The sequence below is a fragment of the Choloepus didactylus genome, chromosome 16, assembly GCF_015220235.1.
Source record: "Choloepus didactylus isolate mChoDid1 chromosome 16, mChoDid1.pri, whole genome shotgun sequence".
Lineage (NCBI taxonomy): Eukaryota > Metazoa > Chordata > Mammalia > Pilosa > Megalonychidae > Choloepus > Choloepus didactylus.
Window position 1 is genome coordinate 34,585,193 of NC_051322.1, and position 12,407 is coordinate 34,597,599.

The following is a 12,407-nucleotide window of genomic DNA, read 5'->3' on the forward strand; positions in this document are numbered from 1 at the left end:
CGTTTGTTTCCTTACAAGCTGGACAATTCTGCGGATAATGCAGGGTCCTAAGGTGAGAGCTAGAATAATCATTAGTAGGGGGCCGAGGAGAGGGAGGAGGTAAGGGAGGAGGGGGGTAAAGATGTGGGACCAATAGCTGGTGGCTTCACGGTCTCTTTTGCGTTGTTCCAGTCCCTCTTGGACTTTCTTTAGGCTGTCCTCGGCGAGACCCGTGGAATTGGCATATACACAGCACTCTTCTCCTAGGGCGGCGCAAAGGCCTTCTTCTTTGAGGAGGAGAAGGTCGAGACCTCGGCGGTTTTGGAGCACTACCTCAGAGAGGGAATTGACAGAATTTTTAAGATGGGAAATAGCGTCTTGTAGGTGACGAATGTCCTCGTCAACAGCCGCCCGGAGGTGAGTTAGGGCGGAGCCTTGACTGGCTAATGCAGCGATTCCGGTGCCAGCGCCTGCAAGACCTAGGAGGGAGGCAATCGTGAGGACGGTGATGGGCTCTCGCTTTTGCAGTGGGGCAGAAGCTGCAGTTGTTTCCAGGCGGAGGAAGAAGTTTTCCTCGCTATGGTATAGGACCCTAGGGATGAGGACAATTAGGAGGCAAGTTTCATTAGTTGTATTGAGGGTTTGCACGTTAAGGCAGGGGGTAAGCCCTGTAGAGGAGCAGAGCCATTGGGAGGAGTTATGAGGGATGAGAAATTTTGCAGAGCTGCTGGGAGATGAGTAGTCGGCGCAAGCTGTGAGGTTGGGAGAGTTACTTGAGCGAGGGCGGATGCACTTTCCTGTAAAGGAGACTGAATGAAAGGTTAGGGGGACGGCAGAGGTATTTCAATTGCATTCCGAGGGGCTATTCTCTGTATTTTCTGAAAAGGAAAGGTTGGAGGCGACGGGCTCATACAGGGAGGAGGAGGTGCAGAGGCAAAGCCAGCAGGAGGAGGTAAGATTGGGGTTGGAGGAATTCACTGAGGTGAAGGCTGCTTGGATAAGGTCGAGGAGGGGAGAGGAGTAACGAGAGGGGGGCAGAAAAGGTTGGGGTGGTGGTGTTGGCAACGCGCCGTTTGCAGCTGAGGTGCGGTTTCCGGGTGTGCTGCTTGTACTCGAGGTGCGGCTGGGGGGCTGTGGAAAAAGGGGGTTAATGACTTGGTTGGGACCTATGCCAGAGGGGTTTTTTTGTACAGCCTCCTTTTTTACAAGAATAAGGGAACTTGGGTTGACTCCTTTCAAATAAATTCTGAAGCCCCAGGTTCGACCGAGTAACCAGGAGGGATTAGTGGGGAGTTGCACTGTAAGATTAAGATGTGTGCAGGATCCCTCGCTTTCTTGGCCAAGCCAGTTAACTGTAGGGAGTTTGCACCCTGTAGGGGCCCACTTTAAGGTAAGGTATACAAGGGCTTGGAGTGCAACTAATTTGTGCGTGGGAAGGGGCCACTGCTCCACCCATATAGGTTCCTCAGTATCCCACTGCAGAGGAACGGGCGCTGGAGGTGTTAAACGAGCAGTGGCGCACATTATTGGGGGGGGCTGCGTGGTAAGCACTGCCCCAGAGGCGGCGAGGATGTCCCGGCCCCATAAAATTTGGTCTATGGTGTGTAGAAATAACGGGCGGAAGGTGCCTGAGTGGCCCTCTTCATCCTTTCACTTAATGGGCCCTATGGCCTGAAGAGAGGTGGAGGTACCAGTGGCTCCCACTACCGAGGGACCATCGAGAACCATGCACATGGTGGCATACTGAGCGGGCATGCAAGAGACTTCTGCCCCTGAATCGAGCGTGCCCGTGTACCATTGCCCCCCTATTCTTAATTTACGAGTAGGCTTTTCCGGAGTGATAGGGACTGTCCAGAGAAGCGTTTTATTGTCAGTGAGGTGATGAGTTTTATTAGAACCAGCCGGCACGCTGCCTCTTATGGGCGGGGCTGAGGCTTGCCCCGCTTGGAGTTTAAAGCTTGCTCAGTGCCTTGGCGCTGACTGCCGTCAGGGCACCAGGGATAGCAGAGGTTTTTTAAGCTATCCTTGCTAATATCTCTGGGGCTGCTCTTGCAATCGCGCGCCCAGTGATAGCCACGCTGGCAGCGTGGGCAAGGAGTGGGAGGGGGGCGCCCATTGCGCTGCATGAAAGGCGGGCGGTTGACTTCTGCATTGGGGCACTCCCAGGCAAAATGGCCGCTCTGCCCGTACTTGAAGCAACCGGCGGTGGCGGCTAAGGCGGCAGTGACAGCACCAGAGACAGCCTGGGCTAGGGACGCGGCAGCTGGGTCAAAGGCGCTGCAGGCAAGTACCCAGTCGTGTAGGCTTTTCTCCCGCAAGGGAAGGATAGCCTGCTTGCAAGGGGGATTGGCTCCCTCGAGAATGAGTTCTCGAGCGAGAGCCAGTTGGGCCTGGGGATCACTAACCTTCCAAGCGCAGGTTTCTTCAACCCTGGAGACAAAGGTGGCAAAAGGCTCATTTGGCTCCTGGAGGAGCTTGGTGAATTTAGTAGGCCGACAGGCGGAACAGTTGGCAAACGCTCGCAAGGCGATTCCCCGAAGGATAGGCCAAAAGGTGGCAGGTGCATTAATATAGGCAGATGCATTTATAAACGCTCCCGTGCCTAGATAGGCTTCGGGGTGATGATAGACTCCAGTGGCTGCGTCTTGCTCACTTTGCTTAGCTGCTTTCGCCTGGAAGTGAGCACGCCAATCAACAAACTGGCCGGGGTTAAGAATGGAACGGGCAAGCGAGGCCCAGTCTTGGGGGATGCAAAAGTCCATGCCGAGATCCTGCAGTATTTGGGAAGCGTATGGGCTACCTAACCCGTCCTCCTTGACGGCCCTGCGAAGCTGCTTGATAGTATCAGAGTCAATGGGATACCAGTCATACGGTTTCTGTGGTGTGGGGGTAAGGTTAAGAGGAAAGCAGCGAAAAGCACGAGAGAAAGGAGGACGCGCTTGCAGAGGGCTTGGCGCGGGAGTGGGGGTAGGGGGAGCGTTGCCCCAAGGGTTGCCTTGAGGTGTAGAAGGCAGCCAGGGGTTGTTAGTCGGCAGGGTGGGAGGAGCGGCGGCAGCTGCCGGTAGCGGCTCCGAGGGGGAGCTCGCCGGAGGGGGAGGCGGAAGTGGGAGGCCCCAAGCGTCGCAAGACGGCGGCGCGGTGGGAGTGGCTAAGGCATAAGATGGTGGACTAGCTCCGCCCTGTGAAAGGGCGGGGTAAAGCGCTTGCGGTTTCCGGCCCAGCTTAGGGCTGACGTCATTGCCGGAGCACTTCCTCCCCTCGATGGAAGAAGAAGGAGGAGGAGGAAGTTCGCCATCTTGGCGAGGCTCAGTATTGTTTCGCTTTTGGGGGGTGTTTTCGAGCGCGTTGTTAATCTGCTCGACTAAGGATTCTGTGTCTGAATCGTGGTCCGCATTAGTCTCACTGTCCGAATCTGTTGATTGAGTTGACAGGGGCTCCTTAGATTTAATGGGGCCTCGATCAGGGGGGAGGGAGCCCTGAAGGCAGGAGCGGATGGTTATTAAGGTGGGGAGCAAGCCGGGAGGGAAGCGCTTGCTCTCATGTTCCATGGCGTTGGTGACCCGATCAATAAGGCGATCATAAGTAACAGGGTCCCAAAGATGGCAAGAGGTGAACCATGGGTTAAAGGGCAGCAGGAGGTCCCAGTATACTTGCAGCTGCCGGACAGACACCTTACAGCGATGTGTGTCTAGGAGACCAGCCAGAGCACGAACTTGGGGTGCTTGGCGTGCAGATAGACGATTACCCATAGCGGAGTGAGAAAAGAAAAAGGGGGGTTGATTATTGAGTAAAGAAAATGAGGTAAACCGTGGTCGCGAGGCCGAAGGAGACGGCGAGAATAGAAGGCAGGAGCCTCTAGTAGCGAGAGCAGTTTGGGGGGGGCGGTTGCAAAGAGGCACACCGCGCGAAACAAAGAAACAAAGACACAAAGGACCACAGCAAAGTAATGGAGGGGAAGAGGGAAAGCTACTGGAGGAAGAGTGTTAGGAGGAATGGGGGGACATAGGAAGAGAAGACGAAAGGTAGTCGGGGGTAAGAGTTAGGTTAACGCGGGAAAGGAAGAGCGGCCCGGGCGCAGAGCGGCGTGGGAGAGGCGGCTCCGGACGTGGAGCGGCGAGGGAGAGGCGGCTCCGCGGGGCGGCGAGGGAGAGGCGGCCCTTACTTTGCAGGCGAGGAGAAGGGGAGCTGGAGAGGCGTCCAGGCGAGCGGGTGGTTTTACTGGACCGCTGCGTGGAGAGGACTTTTAATTCCAGGGGCCCCACCTTGGGCGCCAGTTGCGGTCGCAGTTGACTCGTCTGGGGGGGGGGGAGGTGGCGGCCGGTTGCCAAATCCTAGGCTCTCAGGATTGCTTGGAGGGTACCGGCGGCGGGGGCTCTTTCCCGGAGGCGAGGGCGAGGCGGGGGACTGGGCCCGGTCCCCGGCGTAGGCGTGCAAAGTATGGAGGGCGGCGAGAAAGGAACAGGCGGGACACGGTTCTTTTAGGGTGAAGAAGCCAAGAGAGTTTATTAGGGGAGAGTACAAGCTTATATCGGGCGTTTAGAGGGCGGGGTAGCTGTAGAGGTTAAAGGCTTGGATTGGTTCTGAGAGGGCGCGGAGGTTGATTGAAAAGGGGCGAGAGTTGCTCCGGTAACGGTGTCTGGCAACAATGTATGCGCACTGGTGGTGATGGGAGTTGCACTGGCAACAGGGAGTGTCCGGGCAAGATAAGGGGGTGGGGAAAAGGCGGTTCCCTCCGGCAAGCCTCCCCTAACAGTGTTATTTTGGGTGAGGAAATGGGGCCTGCCTCCAGCCTCACTTTCCCAGGCCCGGGGGGCTGCGGAGGGCGCTGTCGCCCGTGCCCACCACCCTCCCCAGGGGCTGATCAGGTCCCCCAGCCCAGGCCCGCCAAGTTGAAGCACGTAATCAGTGTCCCGCAAAAGACAAAGCACTCAGTTAAAAAATTGGGACAGATGTGGATAGGTAACATAAATGTCCAATAAGGATATAAAACGGTACACAAACCCACTAGAAATCAGGGAAATGCAAATTGAAATGATAGGTCTTTTTTTAACCTCTTTCTCCAGATGGATAACAGTAAAAACAATTGTTAATATCTTGTGTCAATGAGAATTCCTGGGAATCGGAGCTCTTATACACTCTTAGTGGGAGTATAAATTAACAGGGTTTTTTTGGAGAGCAATTTGGCACTATTTTTCACATTTGAAATGCATAGCTCTTTGATCTAGTAAATCCACTTTCTCGGAACTCTACCCTAAAGAAACACCCTCGGAGATGGCCATGGGTAGATGAATAAGGATATTCATTTAGCTTTTTTTGGCAAAAGTGAAAAACCAGAAACAAATGGAGGACCCTATACTGTAGGCAATTCCATATTATGAACATGGTGGATCTATATGTACTGATAAAGTTCTATATGAGATATTACTAGGTGAAAAAATAACAGAACAGCAAATAATAGAATGACATCAATTATGTAAACATAAAAAGTTATATGTATTTATATATGTGAAATATAGGTATGTAAATACAGAGAAAAAGGACTGAAAAGATAAACACCAAACTTAATAGTGGTTGCCCCTGGGAGAGAAGTGGGATTGGGCAAGGGTGTGAGGGGACTTTCATATTTTATTCTGTACAATTTGATGCTATTTGAATCTTTTGCAGTGAGGATGTATTCATTTATTACTCGTACAATTTTTAAAAACTTAAAGAAAGAAGGTTGTGTAGATGAGCCTAAAGTCCCTTAACCTAATTGTACGGTTTAGTGGGACTGGGATAAAAAGTAGAGATAGTGACAGAGAATATGGAGGGGGAGGGAGGGTGTTTGGTGCTTTAGACTTATGCAATACTGAGTAACAATCAGCTGTTTTTGTGAGTCACACCAACTGCAGATTATATTCTGAAATCCTGCTCTCTTTGTTGTAGTTTAGTTGTATATTTGAACTGACTGTGAACGAGAATTATACAGGATGGCAAATGGGCATTCTTGGAGAAGATAGGAGAAGGACTGGGCCTCATGGGCACAGCAATTGATGGAAATATCCCTTAACACTGATTATCTTTTTTAATCTTTGGGTGATAGTTTTGAAAAATTAGTTTATAATGCACTAACCTGTGATGGTCAGGGAGTTGTGCTCAGTTTTGCTGTTGAGTCCATGCTGTGAACTTCTAGCTGGAAAAGACTACCCTAGAAATGAATTCCTTCTGGTCATTCTGCAATTCTTCCCCATTATGTAGTGTGAGATTTGCATTTTAGAGAATGACATTATATCTGAGTTTCTACTGTTGAAGGTACAGTTTTGCCTTCAAGGGAAGTCCATGTGTTTCTTAAGTTCCATGTGTTATGAGAAGGACCCATAACCCTCTCTTCTGTTCCCTTAGGGCAGCAATTGAAGAGAAATATGGCAAAGACCTGCTCAGCCTCTCCAGGAAGAAGCCATGTGGACAGTCTGAGATCAAGTAGGTGTTGTGTTTCTTTCTTGTTTCCAGGCTGGCTAATACTGCCCACAAGCTCCCATCACTTCAGCAGACAGTTGGCTAGTAGGATGAAGCATGTTGGATGAATTTTTTTTAATCAGGATTTTTTTTCCTTGTTTCTGTTTGTGAAAAATATAGAAAAGAGAAAGAAGGCTAAAAATGAGCTATGAAACCAAAGCCCATTATTATTTTTGAAAATTTCCTTGAAGTCCTTTTCTATGACTACATTTTTATAGGTAGGATTATTTTATATACAATTTTGTACTAGAAATTTAAAGTAGGGGCTTCCATTGACTGTGTGTGTGTGTGTGTGTGTGTGTGCGATACTACAGAAATTGCATAGAGATGTTTGTGATAACTACAAGAGACTCTTTGTATCATTTTGTAGTTCATACCACCAATGTGAGGTTTCTGTACCACAATTACTTATTTTTCAATCATTCACTGAATTCTCTGAGGATACAGAAATGACCAGGACAAAGTGTCTTACTTCAGGAACACACTCCCACATATGCAGGTCTGGTTTCATGGGAAGTATTTATAATTACTGTTTATAGTTAGAGGGGCTTCATACTTGGTTTAACTCTCTACCATCACTATTTTGAAATTCTTAATAATTTATATGAAAAAGGGCACCACATTTTCATTTTGCACCAGACCTGATAATTATGTAGCTAGTTCTGCTTATATGGGAGTTTCTAGATTCCTTGTCCAATATAAGCATGTTGAGTGAGGCTTGCCCAAAGTCGTTTAGGCCCTCTCTCTGCAGACCTGACCATGGACTTATCTGTGTTCTGCTCTGGTTGTGCCACAGACAGCTGCAGGGCTGCCCTAGGTCTGTGTACCCTCCAGAGGTCCTAAGGGTAGGCAGGACATCACCTCTCCTCTTCCCTTCTCTTGCTTTTACCACCACACACACGTGCGTGCATGCATGTGCACACACACACACACACAGACACACACACCAGACTAGAAAGATAGATACTAGATTACCGAGAAGGAAGAAAACATTGGGAAATAATTAAAATATTAATACTGTTACATAAGCTTCAAAAAACTTTACCCTCAGATGTAGGATACTAGTATAAGGACAGTTTGTTTATTGATTGATCAATTAATTATATTTATTGATTTTTGAAGTTCTAAATGAAAAACATAAGAACACACAGAAAAGTAAGGAGCCTAACATAATGAATAGCTATCTCCTAGATTTAAGTTATTCACTTTTGCCATATTTGCTTAATATATTTTTTGCAAAAGTTGTTTATATTGTTTTTATGAAAATGTTTAAACATACACAAAAATAAAAAGAATAGTACAATGAACTCCTCTATATCTACTACTCTCATATGCCCCAAATATCCAAAGAATGAATTTTATGGCTGGTGTATTCAAACTAGGATCCAAACCAGGCCCACATATTACATTTGGTTATCGTACCAGTCGTAGCAACTATATGATGAATTATCCCAAACAACCATATTATTATGCTCATGGATTCTGTAGGTCAGGAATTTGGACAAGGCACAACAGTGAAGGCTTGTCTTTGTGCCATGATGTCAGCTCAGCTGGGAAGATTTGAAGGATGGGGTCTGAAGACTTCTTCATGCACATGTTTGAGAGCCTGAGCTGGGGGACTCAAAGCCTGGACTCAGCTGGGGCTGTTGACTGGAATAGATAAATGTGGTCTCTTCGTATCCCTAGGGCTTCTCGTAGCAAGGCAGCTGAATAATGAGAGGAAGTATCACAAGAGGGAGCCTCCAGAGAGTGTTTCAAGGGAGAAAGGTGGAAGTTACCTGTTCTTTTATGACCAGCTCAGAAGTCACGTGGCCTAATTTCTGCCATACTTTATTGGTTGAAGCTGTCACAAGCCCACCTGGATTTAAGGGGAGGGAACATAGACCCGCTACCTCATCCCCACCCACACATGGGAGGGATGTTAAGAATTTGAGCCAATCAGTTGTCCTGAAAAAGTTTCATATTTTTAAGTTTTTGATTGCTTTTTTTGTGGTTTGTTTTAATTTGTTCCTCTAGTCTTGTTTTCTGTTAACTAGAAGTTGACTTCATTAAAGCTAAGCATCTGTGGCTGGTATTCTTCCCAGACAGCTGTCTTAATTGAGTTACCCCGAAAGGAGAGCCTGAGACGAGAATTGGGTGCAGGTGGTTTATTTGGGAGGTGATTCCATGATGCAGAAGTACAGGAATAGGGAGGATGAGACAAGGAAGGGCTCATACATCTAGGTCAAGGAACCTTTCTCACTTTGAAGAATGCACTGAGACAGAAAAGCCAAGAGTGTTGCTGCACATGCATGAGGTGGGATGGAACTTTCTACCAAGATGGGCTGCAACCATGTGGGCTGAGGGTGTGAGACTAGGGGCAGCATGAGTGTCTTCCATAGCAATGCTGTGTATTTCCTATTATGCATTATGTCATGAGGTACAGAGTCTCATTGTCCTACTCTTAGAGATGCTGGTGGTAACAACCATTAAAAGTTTTGTGTTTCCCCTGGCAACCAGATAGTAACTTGTGGATGATATTTTGGCAGCATGCAATTGTCCAGTTCTCTGCTAACTATTCACCTAATAGTTTTAGAATGCATTGATGATCTTTGCCTGAATCAGTTATTTCATTAGGATTGCAAAATGGTGATTTTTCCAATCTAGCATTTCTTCTTTATTTAATAATTGACATCTTCCTATAAAGAAGAGCTTTCCTTTATCAACTTGGTATATTCAGTTACCTTGAGATACAGTTCCTATTGGAAGGACAGGATAAATGCTTAATTCCATTCTTTAAATTACCAAGTTTAGAGTAAGTTGTTGATGTAATAGTTACCTTCCATGATAATAAATGAAGGTCGATTTTTGCTTGTTTTATTTCACTTTCCCTATTTTAGGTGTCATTATACATGTGTAGGTTTTTGTATATTCATTGTATTTAATTGCAGTCACTTTTATTTTTTGTCTCAAATTGCCCTAACTTTGGCCAGTGGGAGTCACCAAAACTGATTTCTGTGTCTTTTGACCTGATCCTGTTAGCCTTTGAGAGTTTCCTTGCTGTCTGCCACAATATATCTCAGACTGTTTCTGTGTTTCCTGCCTGAGATCTAGAATCAGCTACCTCTCCAAGGATACCTGGTTCATTTTAGTGATTAATTGTATTCGGAGACCAAACTCTCAGTTCTGGGGTGGCTCATTGCATTAGTCCCTCTCAGGGAACAGACTTTAAATGCATGAGTCATATTGGTATTTGCAGTTCCAGTTTGACTTTCCAGGGTTTTAGTTACATTTTTTTCATTTTATATTTGGATTTCTTTCCTTTTGTACTAAAAGTCTGATTCCTGATAATATTAGCATAACTATTTGTTTTATATGGCAATATACATTAAGAAGTTTCAAAATAACAATGTCAATATTGCTATTAATAAAACTTCTAAATGAAGTTTCAGATTTCCTTGCAGTTCCCTTTGATCCTAGGATATATTCCACTAAGCATACTGTATCCTAAAGTCACTTAAAATACTTATTTTCTCTGTGTGACTATGTAATCAGTTCCATATACAGTTAGCCTTAGTTGTTTCAGTTAGTTTTAAGAATTGTTTTCTTTTTCCTGTTTGATTTAGTTTTATTTTTGAATATGTAAAACATTTATATGTTCAGAAGTCAAAACTGCATAAATAGATAATTTTCACTGTCATTCAAGGAGGCTTTAGATAATTTCATTGTCAGTTGACACAAATTTTTCGTTTATTTATAAACAGAGCTGAAGATATTTGGGAACTTTTTGAGATGATGTGATGGAAAATAGCCTTATTATCTCACAGAGTGCCTCTGGAAAAATATATTTAGCAGAAGGAGTCTGATCCAAAATGATATTTCTAATATTTTTACACATTCTGCTTATAATTTAGAAAATGCATAGAAAGACTCTAACACCATTATCTTCTCTTCCTAGATAAAAGCCAGTCAGTTTTCCTTCTAAGAGTATACCTCAGAGAGGAAGTTACAACAGGAAGTGATAACTGGGACTGTTTTCAAGGCTGAAGTAAAAGGCTATTTAGGTGACTTCTGTTTTTATCACTTCCAGGGTGATCTTTAGTACATAGCCCTAGGTGAGAGTGATGACTTTGCTTACAAATGGACTAGGTAGGATTCTTTACCTCATCGGCCAACTTGAGAGGCTCAGGCCTCTGATGGAACCAAAGTGTTCATTACAAGGGTGGTAGATTTTTTTTTTTTTTTTCTTTTGGCCTACAGTAAAGGCAGAATACCAGGGAGAAGAGGGGATGAAAGTTGCTGGCCATGATCCCCAAGGCTCACATTCTATTCTTAGATTGTCATCATGCTTTGAACATGAGGAATGTCAATAAAGTGATGTGAGACATCAAGGCTAATCACAAACTAAAGGGAGATGGGGCTGTTCTTTCAGTGGCCCTTCAATCAGTCACTTGGGGTGGGGGAAAATTTTTAGACTCTAAATAGGCCATTTATCTATAGGGCTGGCTTTTGAACACCCTAACTCTCTATAGAGATATGCTATCATATCCACCTTTCTTTCTCACTAATTCCAGTAATAAGTCTGCTCTTTGGTGATATTCATTCATCTTCTAGACCATTGGTGCATTTGTTTGGATATAAATGCTTTTCTAATGCATTGTAGTCCTTGAAATTGTATCAGAGGATGGGTAAAGTGGATGGAGAATGTGCAGTTATTTTTCTGCTTGATGTGTGTGTAATAATTCATGGAAATATTTGTGTGAGCTAATCATTTAGTTTTAAATGGTCCTGGATGGTAGGGTCTGTACTTACTTGGCATAAATAAGCACAGAACCTTTCTAAAGAAAAGCATGAACATGAGCTTATAATAAACACACATACATACACACATATAAAATAAGTTGCCATGAGTAAGAGTCTTCAGAAGCAATAAATAACAGAAATAGACATGCAAAGATTTTAGATACTGGAATTAACAGATCCAAAAAATGAGTATATAAAATAGGTTTAAAAAAAAAGTGAATTAAAAGAAGTGTAAGGTGCTATCAGAAGTGTCTAAGAAGCTTTGAAAGAGAACCAAATAGAACTTTTAGAAATGAAATATAAAATACTTAAAATTAAAAATCCAGTAGATGTATTAAATAAGAAATTAAACACAACTGAAGAGGGAATTAGAAAACTAGAAATGAAGAAATCACTCAGAATTCATCACACACACACACACGCACACGCACACACAGACACACGGGAAAAAAAAAACAACAGAAAATAAAAAAGGAAAATTGAGACATCAAGGATAGAATGAGAAGGTCTAATGTATATCTCGTCAGAGTTCTAGAAAAGACACCAGAGAGAATGAGGAGAAGAAATTTTTGAAGCTATAGAAATTGAGAATTTTCCAGAATTGATGGAGGCCAAAGGGCTTCAGATTTAGGTATTAAAACAAAACCCAAGCATGATAAATTTAAAAGAAATTCCTAATTACGTATATCATAGTCAAACTGAGTAACAGTCAAGATAACAAAAAGGTGTTAAACACATCCAGAGAAAAAAATTACCTACTAAGGAACATCTATTAGAGTAACAATTGATTTTTCAACAGCAACAATGAAGCCAGAGACCGTGTGGAATTATATCTTCAAAGCATTGAGAGTAAATAACAATCAACCTGAAGTTATGTATCAGAGAAATGATTTTTCAAGAAAGAGGCTGTGCTGGTTTGTATATATTGTGTCCCCCCAAAAGCCATATTCTTTAATGCAATCTTGTGGGGGCAGATTTATTAATCTTTCTGATTAGGGTATGACCTCTTGATTGAATGTTTCCTTGGAGATTTGACCCCACACATACAGGGTAGGTCTTGATTAGTTTCCTGGAGTCCTTTAAAAGGAGCTCACACACAGCAGCTGAGAGAGACTTCTGGAGAAACGCTTGCTGATGCTTTAAGATGCTAA

The 12,407-nt window shown here is 44.6% G+C and overlaps 1 protein-coding gene across 1 annotated transcript in view; it reads left to right on the forward strand.

Moving 5' to 3' along the window:
* The window catches only part of PSTPIP2 (proline-serine-threonine phosphatase interacting protein 2), a 79,351-nt gene that overhangs the window by 37,092 nt on the left and 29,852 nt on the right, over positions 1 to 12,407 (forward strand). Inside the window, exon 3 of the mRNA XM_037805527.1 lies at positions 6,361 to 6,438. Within this exon, the coding sequence (XP_037661455.1) occupies positions 6,361 to 6,438 (78 nt within the window). The remainder of the gene's footprint in view (positions 1 to 6,360; positions 6,439 to 12,407) is intronic.